This window comes from Emys orbicularis, chromosome 7, assembly GCF_028017835.1.
Source record: "Emys orbicularis isolate rEmyOrb1 chromosome 7, rEmyOrb1.hap1, whole genome shotgun sequence".
In the NCBI taxonomy this organism is placed as follows: Eukaryota; Metazoa; Chordata; order Testudines; family Emydidae; genus Emys; species Emys orbicularis.
In genome coordinates, this window is record NC_088689.1 from 5780923 (window position 1) to 5794084 (window position 13162).

Below are 13162 nucleotides of genomic sequence, written 5' to 3' on the forward strand. Positions count from 1 at the left end.
CTTTCCTGTGCCAGTTGGCAATCACTTGTACAGGGAGCAAAGCGGCACACAGGCAAGCAGCAAAGGGACTCGGTCTGAAGCTGCACGCATGGAGGAGGTGCACACATGCGTCCTTGCTTACCCTCAGGCGAGAGAGAGATTGGCTTCAATGACCCCCATCGGTGGAAAATGGTGGCAGAATTTACAATATTGTCCCTAGTTGTCTGCAGTGATCCCCTTAAAAAACCACCTAGACAGTTTTCCCCATCTTGAGCACACATCCCCCTGCCCAGGTCGAACTCCCCATGTTTAGGGTGTTCACTGAGCTGTGTGCTTGCCAAGGGACAATGAAAAACTTATATTTAAAAAGAAGTGCATTTTACTACAATTATTCAATGCTGTGCATGCACTAACAATCAGCTTCTGTTTGTTTCTTGTGCTTCTGCAGATGTGGCCTTCAGGAGAACCCCCTACACACTGGTGGAGCTCCTCCACCAGATAAGGAAGCAACCAAGGAAGAGCAAGTTAGGGAGTCCCATTGCTGCAAAATCATCCACTATCTCATTCACATTTCCAAGAGTGTTAGTCCTTCATAGCAGAATACAATTAATGGCCCTGCACGCTTGTGTTAATGCATCCCCAATGGTGGATTTCCCGACTCCAAACTGATTCATGAGTGACCGGTAGCGGTCTGGAGTTGCCAGCTTCCACGCAGCGATCGCATGCTCTTCTCCACCATTTTGGTGTCCTTGCACTGCAGTGCTGGGAAGAGTTCCACACACAGGTCCAGGAAGGTGGGTTTCTGCATCCGAAAGTTCTGCAGCCACTGCTTGTCATCCCAGACCTGCATAACGATGTGATCCCATCACTCAGTGTTTGTTTCCCGAGCCCAAAAGCAACAGTCATCATGTCAGCTGTTCTGTGAATGCCAAAATTAAACTGGTGTTGTTTCTCTCCGTGGCACATAGCAGGTCAGGCACCTCTGATACGTGTTCAGATTGGGTGCTCATGATATACTGCATGACCAGCCACGATGTGTTCATAACAGTGACCACAACAGTAGAGAGCAGTGCAGGATCCATCCTTTGAGACAGAAGGCAGGCTCCCGGTAAACAGCGGCCATTGAAAAATGCAGTGAAACACAGTTGGAAGCCTATGTAGCGATGGGATGGAAAAAAACTGCATCATGGGATTTGGAGCATGCCCCCATGATGCACTGTGATCCACTTTGCCTCCCCACAACTCCTAGCTGCAACAGGTATCAAGTAGCACAGTGGGATGGCTACCCACAGTGCACTGCTCTGTCTGTCGATGTTAGAACACCAACTGTGATCACGCTCTGCCGACAGGAGCGTTGTGTGAACATGCACAAGTGATGTAATTATCCCAGATTTTGATCATTGATGTAACTTGCATCGACAAAACTCTGTATTGGAGACAAGGCCTTAGCTGTTTGAGGTAAAACCTTAGGCCTGCTTATAAGACTGAGGAAAGCCTAGAGTTTACCTCAACTTGCTAACTTGTGTGAAAACAGCAAACGGACTTGCTTTCACTAGGATTGTACCTCTTGTTGGTTACCATGTATTAGCTAACATGATTTAAGAATACACCTTTTTTCCTTGTGAAAATTATCCCCTAAGTCTATAAATACTGTAGCCTGAAACAATAGCTCAGAGATGTGAATTTCTCATTTATCTGAGTAGGGTGGTAACTCTGAAATTTAATAACCATTTAAATGTCAACACTTAACTGTTTCGCTACTGATAAGTTTACTAAAAATATCCATTTTAAGGGGGTATGCTGCCCTAAAGACACTATACCAGCATAGCAGTGTCTTCATTGCCCTCTAGTGTTGATGCAGCCTACACTACTGCTGTGGGAATTCTGTGCCAAAAAATTAAAAATTCTGCACACAGTATTTTCAAATTATGCATATTTTATTTGTCAAAATAACACAATGTAATCACACCAGTTTCAATTATTTTTGGTCATTTATTTCAAAATACCTGTCAGCAAGTATGTCTGTAACAATACAGACAACAAAAAAGATTCAGAAAATGTTTTTTGACAAACAGATTCCTTGCTAGGCATATTAATACAGAACTCTGAGTAATAATTCATTTAAACTACAATACAGAACCATATTTCCCGCACACACCCCCAGAAGCAGTGTAAGAGAGGGAAATAATTTCTGGGAAGGAACCTGGGTGGGAAAAGTATGGACAGGGTTTTGTTTTGTTTTTGGTGGGGGGGGGAGGAGGAGGACTGTTAGGGAGCTTCCCCCATGCAGACCTGGCTATCCCCAGCCTCTCCCATTCAGTCAGGCACTTGTGTCCCTCCACCCCCACTCAGATACCCACTCCTCTCATCCCCATGTGGCCCTGCACCCCCTTGTGTCTCTCTGCCCCCACTCAGACACCCTCTGTCCCTATGTAGCTCTGCACCCTGTCCCCCATCACCATATGGCCCTGTGCCTCCACTCCCATTCCACCCCTCTCCCACTAGCCCTTATGAACCCCTGTCTGACCACCCTCCCCCCCCAGCACCCTAGGCTGTCTTTTTCCCCATAGCCCCCATCTCCTCACCTGGTCTGACAGGCACTGTGAAGAAGGCTCTGCAGGCTCTTTCTCTTCCCTAGCTGGCTGGGAGTGCTGCTGTGTACCACAGCACCCTCTGGTGGGCAAAAGGCAGAATTGCAGTAACTTTTCAGCAGAAGCTTTTTTTCTGCGCAAAAAATTAAAAATATGCACGGCTCATTAATTACGCACACGCGCAGTGGTGCAGAATTCTCCCAGGAGTACTACACTGACAGAGGGGTTTTTCTGTTGGTGTAGGAGCATCACCTCCCCAAACAAGGTTAGCTATGTCGATGGACGCCCTCTTTCAGTCAACGTAGGTGCGTCTACAGAGGGGGTTATGTCAACTTAGCTACATCGGTCGGGTGGGGTTTTTTTCCACACCCTGACCAAAGTGTCTATGCTAATATAACTTTTTTAACATCTTAAACTTCCTCCTATGTCTTCCAGCTAGCTAACTAAATTTCCAGCTTTGCCTGATAACCTTGCTGCTGGAGTTGTGTTGATAGTATAGAAATTTGCTGCATATTGAAAAGATCATTTAATATAAAATATGAGCAGCTGTGTGTTGGTTATTACTCGTTTTCATATTTAATTCAATAAAATTCTGCATTTTTAAATTTCAGTTATATTGCTGGTGAATTTCCAATCTGTGGGCTCAGAAACCATGGAGCATTACCTTAGATCTTCGCTTCAGATTCTACAGAATAGATGAGTTCTTGGTTATAATTAACTCATTGTAAACCAGATCCTTTTCATAGAGTCTCAGTTTGGGCACTCAAATCACTAGTTACTTTTGAAAATCTTGGCCTTATAATTATAGGCACAAACCAAGAAAAACAGAATTAAACAAGGTGGAATTAACATGGAATGGAATGTAGCCATTAGAGCAAGAGCACCTTCTCAGTGTGATGAGTTTTCAGTATTTTATTGAGTAAAGAGACACAAGACCACTCACAAATGTTACTTCGGAGATTATTCCAAGCATATATCCTCTGGCTTCTTTCATTTCAGAGTCTCTTCCCTCTGCTTTTTAAATATGCTACATTAACCTTTGCTCAGAGAATGAAACATTGACAAGATGCCTACGACTCATGACACTAAACCTACTTGTGACAGGATAATACAGACGTTGAGAAATCGTGAAATACAGCTGAAATGCCTTGGGGAGAGGTGTACCCTACTCAGCCAGTTGCAAAGAAAGAGGGTTGTCCTGAGATTGACGTGAAAGTGGAAATACCAAACAAGACAGTCCCTGCCTCAACGAGCTTTCAGTCCAACAAAAACAAGACTCAATGAGTGCAACAGAAGGAATTGGGGAGGAAGGATGAGGAAAACAGTAATGAGCTTCTGCCTGATGAAAGGGAAAAAATATTCCCTCCACACTGGAGGCTCCTGGCTCTTAGCAGGGGTGAGAGGATATAGGCAGTTTTAAGCAAAATGGCAATATAAAAGTCATAATTCTCTTAAAATGAACATTTTTGCAACATTATTAACATTTCGTACACTAGTATGAAACACTTGTGTTAGTTGCTCTTATCGGGCAGGAGTAGTTCTTTATGAGGATGCTTGGTTTTCCGCAGTCCTGAATTCACCATTAACCCACTCAGCAATAAAGGAGTTTTAATGGAAAAGCCATAATAAACAGTGTGATAATGATAGCTCCTCCCCCTTAATAATTATAACAAGTTAGTTACAAAAAGATACAAAACTCCGGAAATAGCTACATATAGTACTTAAAACTATTATAACACCTCAGTTATATCAGAGGAAGGACATCTGTCATGCTTCTGTCATTCATAAACATACAGATAAAATCTCTAATTTAATATAGCTGCAAAGTTTGCATAAGGGCAGCCATTTCCTCCTTGCACATTTTGTCCATAAAGCTTTCCAGAGGGTTTTATATTTTATATTTAACATTTATTTCAAATGATTCCAATATGCTTTATGAACTGATACAAGCTGCCACAGCAATTATTGTGTATACCACTGGTGTGGCTACATTATAAATTAAATTCAGTAGGTATATAACGGTATACTATACCACAACACTACAGAACATATTAAAAGAGGAGTAATTTAGGTAGGCATATTGTAATAAGCCAACCTGTAATTTTGTCAGTATTCCAGGGTTAACCCCCATACAGTTATGAATAATCACATGGTAATCTTTAATGGATACAATTCATGGGTCCATCTCATTTGAAAGACAGCATCTTAAGCATCATATTGCTCCTAAAACCATGCTGTGGTAGTGGTTTTCCTTTGAATCTGAGTGAAGAGTCCACCTTCTGAATCCTGAACGCCATTTTTGCAGCACTAGGTGATCCTCAGAGATCTGTCATCCAAGTGCTGGCTCTTATCAACCCTCTTGTGAGATATGGCAATATCAAAAACTAATGGAGATTCAGTGTAAGCTTCGTAAAAGAATCAAAAGACAAAATCAAAGTGTGTAATTGCTGGAAGTCTTAGCTTTTAATCTAATTTTGCACCTCTTGTTAAATGAACAACAGCATAGAATTGGGCAGAAATATTTATGTTTACATCTTTATTCATAAACTGTAGAAGATCTGTGAAACACTACCTTAAATATATCATATGATTTTCTTTAATTCCTCTTCAATTTTCCATTTGTTTACAGTTGGTTTATATTTTTTAAAAAGCAAATTATTTTAAAAAATTCTAAAGCTTTGTGGAAGGCAGCAATTCAGCAATACCCTCAGAATCAATTAAAATTTTCTTAACGTTTTACTTCTTGTAATATTCTAAGCTTAAATTTCTCCAAAAACGAGTTGATTTAATATTGTAAAGAGAATTATCAATCCGTTTCTAACACTTTTTAGGAAACAAAGACATTTCGGCAATGCCTTTTTTCTTTTGCAAGTTGATAAAAACATACCCTACTTCCTCTTCATTAGCTCAGAAATAAGTATGTTTTTATCTGAACAAAATAGCTTTTCAGCAAATAAAGATAAAGTGCTAAGTATGATGACAAAGAGTATGTACATAACAAACCTCGTAAGAAACCACAAAAGCCAATTTCCACATGGTATTGTCATATTTTATGATTAATATGGAATCTTATTTTACCACTGCTTTCTAACAATATGAAGTAGTTTGTTTTTCATCAAATATCTTTTTGTAAAGTATTGCTAGTCTTAATTTAGCATAAGCATGTCTTTGTAAAAGGAAAAGTATACATTATTTTAACTAGCTATTGCTCACTTTAGCAAGGTAGAAGGCTGCAGTGCTTATACAGTGATGTATCTTATTTCATTTAGTCTTTCAGCTCTAGCCATCTACTTCTGTTTTCACACATCATCTCATAATCCTTTAATCTAGCTCAAATTACAGTATCAAAAAATATTAAACAATTACCCTTCCCCCCCCCAAGTCCCCTTACTTTGAGCTAGCAGTATGTATCTCTTATATAAGCAACTCAATTGAATGACTTGTGCTATACTCCTTTCCCCTCTACATAGGTATCAAAATTTGCCATCTCACTGTTCACCACCTTTTCCAGAACATTAATGTATTAAATATCGCAGTCTTAGTACAGATCATTGAGCACTTGACTGTTATCCTTCTGCGATATTGGAAATATACCATTTAATTCCACTCTGTTTTGTGCCAGCCAGTTTCACGACCATGACAGTATTTTATTCCTTGTCTGTGACTACTTAGTTTCCTTAGTAACTAGGGCTGTCAAACAAATTAAAAAGATTAAAAAACCCCACAGTTAACTGCAATTTTAATCGCACTGTTAATAATACAATACCATTTAAATATTTTTGGATGTTTTCTACATTTTCAAATGTATTGATTTCAATTACAACACAGAATACAAAGTATACAATGCTCACTTGATATTTGCAATACAAAATATTTGCACTGTAAAAAAGATAAAAGAAATAGTATTTTTCAATTCACCTCACACAAGTACTGTAGTGCAATTTCTTTATTGTGAAAGTGCAACTTACAAAAGTAGATTTTTTTGACATAATGCACTCAAAAATAAAGTAATGTAAAACTTTAGAGCCTACAAGTCTCCTCAGTCCTACTTTTTGTTCATCCAATCACTAAGATAAACAAGTTTGTTTACATTTATGGGAGATAATGCTGCCCACTTTTTAGTTATGTCACCTGAAAGTAAGAAGAGGCATTCACATGGCACTGTTGTAGCTGGCGTTGCAAGGTATTTATATGCCAGATATGCTAAACATTTGTATGCCCCTTCATGCTTCGACCATCATTCCAGAGGACATGCTTCCATGCTGATGACAGGTTTTGCTCAATAACAATCCAAAACACTGGAAACTGACACACATTCATTTTCATCATCTGAGTCAGATGCCACCAGCAGAAGGTTGTTTTTCTTTTTTGGTGGTTTGGATTCTGTAGTTTCTGCATCGGAGTGTTGCTCTTCTAAGACTTCTGACAGTATGTTCCACACCTTGTCCCTCTCAGATTTTGGAATGCGCTTCAGAGTCTTAAGCCTGGAATGTTGGCCGAAGCATGAAGGGGCATACGAATGTTTAGCATATCTGGCATGGAAATACTTTGCAACACAGGCTACAAAAGTGCCATGTTAATGCTTGTTTTCACTTTCTGGTGACATTGTAAATAAGAAGCGGGCAGCATTAAGTGTTAGAGCTTTGAAATCGTCATCATATTTGACTGGGTGTCTGAGTGGAGGCCTAACTTCCTGTTTGCAGCAGTTATATGAAAAACATGTCGTTATAAACCAGGAAGGGTCATCAAGACTATGATTATTTTAAAGAGCATCTTCCACATTTACTGCAAAGCAAACAAATGTTTAATTCCAGCCTTAACTAGCAAAAACGTAAAGGTTTTTAAATTCAGCATTACTTTCTAATTCTTAAAAACGAGTCTATTTTGCCTACTTACTCAAATTATTGTTTTTCTGGCAGATTGTTTCAATAGCCAGTGAAGTCATACAGTATCCCACTAGAGAACAGGCAGAAGGAGGGAAAAGGGAGAAGAAAGATTCTCTAGCCTGTATTATCTCAACAGTGTCTGTAGTTGGCAGAGTAAGAGAGCATGGCATAGTTAACCCCTCTACAGTAGCAAACAGCTGGGCAAAGATCTAAATTTCAGAAACCTAATTGCAGAGGGTGCTAAAAAAGATCATGGGGGCGGGGGGACAGTTGAGTCTAGGGATAGTGCTCTGGTACCTTTAGCGTCTCCCTTTCCCTAGAGATGAAAAACTGTATCAGATTCCCCAAAAGCTGGTGACCTGAAGAAGAAAGTCTCTGATATCTTTGAGTCATTATCATAATCCTTAGGACTTGTAATAATTGTAACCGGGATTCCAGGGGAGCCACACTGAGGTCACTCAATTAGCGTGAACTGCAAAGAATGGGGCAGACAATCCCCAAAGCTGGTGGATATTCCAATACTTAGATTTACCAAACCAGCACAAAACCAGAGTTCAAGTTACTTGAAACACAAGGATCTGGGAAAGATCAACATGCAGGGAGATCTGTCAGTACAAACAGAACAAAATGTGGATTTTGTTGCATTTAGACCACTCAGTGATATTCCTATGTTTTGAATTACACCTCTACCTCGATATAACGCTGTCCTCAGGAGCCAAAAAATCTTACCGCGTTATAGGTGAAACCGTGTTATATCGAACTTGCTTTGGTCCGCCGGAGTGCGCATCCCCACCCCCCCGGAGCACTGCTTTACCGCGTTATATCATAATTCGTGTTATATCGGGTCGTGTTATATCGGGGTAGAGGTGTACTATTTGTTTTCAATCACGATGAAGTTGAGCCAGAAAGTGATACTCCTGCTGTTGTAAAACTCAGTGATTCCTGTCAAACTCTTAAGTATAGCTTTATTTGAAAAAAATTCAATTTCAGAAATGCTTTATAGTTCGCATTTTATAATGAATGCAAATTTTAAAAAGTCTTTTGTTATGCATTTCCCTGCGAGTTAGGCAATTTTAGAATTCTTTGTCACAGGCAGATCTACAGATTCTAGACAGTGGGGGTATGTCTACACTGCAATTAAGCACGTGCAACTGGCCCATGTCATCTGACTCAGACTTGTGGGGTTCAGGCTATTGGGCTGTTTAACTGCAGTGTAGACATTCGGGCTTCGGTGGGAGCCTAGGCTCTGTGACCTTGAGGGCTCAAGCCTGAATGTCTACACCACAATTAAACAGCCCCACAGCCTGTCAGCTGACACAGGCCAAACATGAGTGTTTAAATGCAGCGTAGACATACCCTCAAGATCGTGGACTCTGAACTCCAAGGAGATACTGAAGAAAATAAATTTCTGCCCGTTCTGTGAAAATAAATTTTCGGGTAAGTAGACATTTGCATTAATTAAGTATATATTTCATCTTTACTATGCACAGAAAACGTATCAGTCTGGTTTTACTGTGGAATTAGATACCTATTTTATCTTTCATTTATTTTATCTATCATTAATTTATTAATGATACAATACATTGAGTGCAGTTAGAGTACAGGAAGATTTGACTTTTGCTCCTTCTGCAAAACATGAAACCAATACAAACAAATGATAAAATACCTTGGTTTCACCTTTATATTATCAGACATTAGAATATCTACCTCAGTAATTAGTTTTATGTTTTAGAATAACTTCATACAGCTATGAATGTTCTGATATTACTGTGGAAAAACAAAAAGGCAAATGTCAAGACTTTTGTTTTGTTTTTACAGTTCACTTTTGGAAGTGCTACTTGATATATAAATTTATTACATACTTGTTAAGAAAATCATATCCTCAACATAATATAGTAGTCTTATAGAATCATAGAATATCAGGGTTGGAAGGGACCTCAGGAGGTCATCTAGTCCAACCCCCAGTAGTCTTAGCTGATTCATTCAAATTATATTCTAGCATTGCTGCATGTTGATGAATACATATGCTCTGACTAAATATCCATCTTAAATAAGTAATTTTGTTGATGTGGCCCAAAAAAAAAAAAAAAAAGCAAGACTATTTGAAAATAATTAGGACTATTATTTTACTGGTGATATTTTCCCCCCCATAGCTCATATGTATGGAAATGTTTAGTCATTTTATTTTTTGATAGTAGTACACTAGTAAGTGACCATTTCAGTTCACAAATTGAATGAACCACGTTTTTGTGTGCATGTTTATAAACCTATCATTTGTGTGTTTTCCAGTTTTTCCTTTCAATAGAACACCCAATTGAGTTAAGTAGATACTTGTAAATACTGATCTACCTTTTAGTTTTAATACATATTTTACAAAGTAATTGAATAAATCATTGTTGACATTTAAAGGAACACTCTCAACTTGGAAATCATGTTTAAAAATTCTTATCTGTGGGTATTACAAGTAATGTCTAAAATTAGTATAAAAGAGATTAGAGGAAAAACATCTTTTCAAGGAGTTTTTGCGCATTTGTGATGGCACTTTGTGTATAGTCAGTTTCATGGTTTTTCTTCTATTGTCAAGAGAATTGTGCTTCAGTCCTGCAACTACACATTTGTGGGCACGGGGGTTGCTCTGCGTGGATATATTTGCAGCATTGTGGTCTTTGCCAGTTTTCCATGTTGCTTTTGTGGGTCTTTCAGACAGTATTTGGTGAGGGAAACCTTCTTCTTTAAAAAAAAAAAAAAAAAAAAAAAAAAAAAATTAGGGAAACATGATTGTTTTAGAAATTACTTTTTTCTCATTTATTGAAATTGATTAGAATCCAAATTTATGGTGTCACTTCAAAAGATTTTTTTTTAAATTGTATTTGTGTCCATTTATGATGTATATAGACAGACTTAAAGGCTTTTGTTTTACTTTTATGATTGTTTTTGATCTTAGAAATATCAAAATGTCAAGTCTCATCTTCTCTAGTTTTACTGGATTACTTTTTGAGTATGGTGAGCTCTCACGCTTTTACTGAATGTTTAACAAAAACTTCCCTTCTTCCAAATATTTGTTAACAACACCTTTTTAATACCAAAGTTAAAAGCCAAACAAAAACCAGAGTTTTAAACAGTCTAACTACAAATCCTTTCCTCTCTGTTGCTCAGCTTTCTGGGTTTTGTTGCTTGTGATGGCATAATTCCATTAGTTCTCCATTTGCCGGGGGACCTCTCTACACCAAGAACATTTTCTAAAGTTTCCCACCATTGCTGTATGCAGTTCAGCTGCCCCTGTGTTAGCAGTATGCGACAGACTGCCAGAATTTTCAACATCCTATTAAACACCACCAGCAGCAGGTAGACATCTATACTAGAGCTCCCAGTTATGCTAACACTGTTGGAGCTGAACTGTAATTATCAACGGCATGCCATTTTGAGACATTTTTCCTAGGATAGGCAGGTCCATAAAGTTTTACAAGGTCAACAAACTTTAGTTTCCTATCTGAAAAACAGAGAGCTTTTCTTTATAAAAGGCACAATCCTCTACCTCCTATTTTTCCACTTTGTGGTTCCTTTCTTAACACTCCAAGATCCAGTGTAGTTTTAGTTCAGTTAGTAAGATCTAAGATTGTAAACAAGCTTGTAGAGAAGGTTTTTAGCTTAGTGTGTTCTCAGAACAGTTACTTCTAACCTAGCAGGAAGTCAGGAGGAGATATCATCCTCCTTAGTCTATGATTACACTACAGCTTAAATCGACATAAATTGTCACTCGGGTGTGAATTAGCCATCCCCTTGAGCGACATAATTTATGCTGATTTAAGTGCCGGTGTGGACAGTTCTATGTTGGTGGGAGAGCTTCTCCTGCTGCTCACAGGGGCTGGAGTAATTAAGCAGATGGGAGAGCTCTCTCCCGTAGGCTTAGAATAGCTACACTAGAGAGGCAGTACTGTGGCCCATAGAGCATCCCAGGGAAGCTGTCATAACTGAGACAAATCTTTAGTTACTCCCAGTGCTTCTTCAGCCCCAGGAGGATGGCACAAAGGTGGTTTAAAGCCACCTTACCCCACCCTTCATTTGAGATGTAAATTTTATGCTCTTCCTTTTATAGGGAGTACCAACAGTAACTTCCTTGAGAGATAGACAGCATGATGATTCAGAGAATGGAACCAGGAGTCAGGAACTCCTACGTTCTCATCTTATTTCTTCCATTGATTCTCTGTTTCACTAGGAAAGTTATCGAACCTTCCTCTGCCTCAGTTTATCCAGTATATAATATGTATATATTGTCTTCTGTGTGGTATGTTGAGGATTAATTAGTAAATGTTTGTAAAACACGTTGAAGATGGCAAAATGCTATTGTAGTTTTTATAGTAATTATTATGACAGAATCTTGAGGTGAAATAATTGAAGTTTGTCACTATTTTGAATGGGTTCAGTATTGAGAAGTTCCTGTTTTAATGGTGCTGTGACTTCCTTTTACAGGCTCAGAACAAAGAAACCAAAGTCCTTGCTGCAGCAAAGGTGATTGATACGAAATCTGAGGAAGAACTAGAAGATTACATGGTTGAGATTGATATTCTGGCATCCTGTGATCATCCAAATATTGTCAAGCTTCTTGATGCTTTCTACTATGAAAACAATCTTTGGGTAGGTGTTTCCTTTTGTATACCGTTCTCCTATTTATGTAAAAATATTGAACTTTAGGTTTCTCCCCTCTCCCCCCCCCCCACTTAATAATAAGAGACTTTATATCCTTATTCCATCAAATCTTTTCTACATCATTACTAATTATTAGGATAATTATCCACCCCATTTTACAACTAACTTGCAAGTCGCATGATTACTGTGTCAAAATATCTAGCAAATAGGTATGATGAAATTAAGATATACAGAGGCATCTATTCAGCTCTGACTGTAACAGCAGCTCTGGTTCACCCTGTTTTGATTCTAAAACTTGGAATTTGATAGTTTATGTCCATGTATAGAGAGTATTTGGACATTTCTTGTTTGTAACTGCTGGATTCAAGATTTAAGTCCACCAGCACAGTTCAGAAATAGATAACGGCAAGATTTGATAACAGGAAGATTTGATAACGGCAACCACACAATTAAAAATAAAATAAAAATTAGGGCTTATAGAGCCCAATCTTGTGAGATGCTGATTAACCTCAACTTCCACTGGTTTTAGTGGGACTTGAGGGCACTCAGTAACTTCCAGAAAGTGCTTAGCATCTCTCAGAACTGGGCCCACAATTTGCTGACGATCCAGGCCTTTGAATGGACACGTATTGATTTCACAAATACAATGCATGTACTTAGATACTCTGCTAATTATTTTGCAGTGAATTACATGTATATAAATATCAAAGTCATGTGTAATAAGATTATTCCACCTTTGTTCTTTGATATCATCATTATTAAACTGGAATAGGCTTCCAAGGGAGGTTGTGGAATCCCCACCATTGGAGGCTTTTAAGAACAAGTGGCACAGGCACCTGTCAGGAGGGTCTAGGTTCATTTGGTCCTGCCTTAGCATGGTGGCTGGCTCTGTTGACTTCTGAAGGTCCATTTCTAGCCCTACATTTCTATGATTATTTATTAAGAAAGAAGTATACTTGGGTCTGTACAAGGAAGATAATCTTTGCCCTTTGGCGTTTACAGTTTAAATACACACACAACACAAGTTAGACAGAAAATATCCTAGGACACATAAATAAA

General features: G+C 38.6%; 1 protein-coding gene across 3 annotated transcripts in view; it reads left to right on the forward strand.

Moving 5' to 3' along the window:
* Window positions 1–13162, forward strand: part of SLK (STE20 like kinase) — a 69238-nt gene that overhangs the window by 19064 nt on the left and 37012 nt on the right. For all 3 annotated transcript variants that reach the window (XM_065407420.1, XM_065407421.1, XM_065407422.1), the window contains exon 2: window positions 11927–12091. In XM_065407420.1, coding sequence (XP_065263492.1) covers window positions 11927–12091 — 165 coding nt within the window. The remainder of the gene's footprint in view (window positions 1–11926; window positions 12092–13162) is intronic.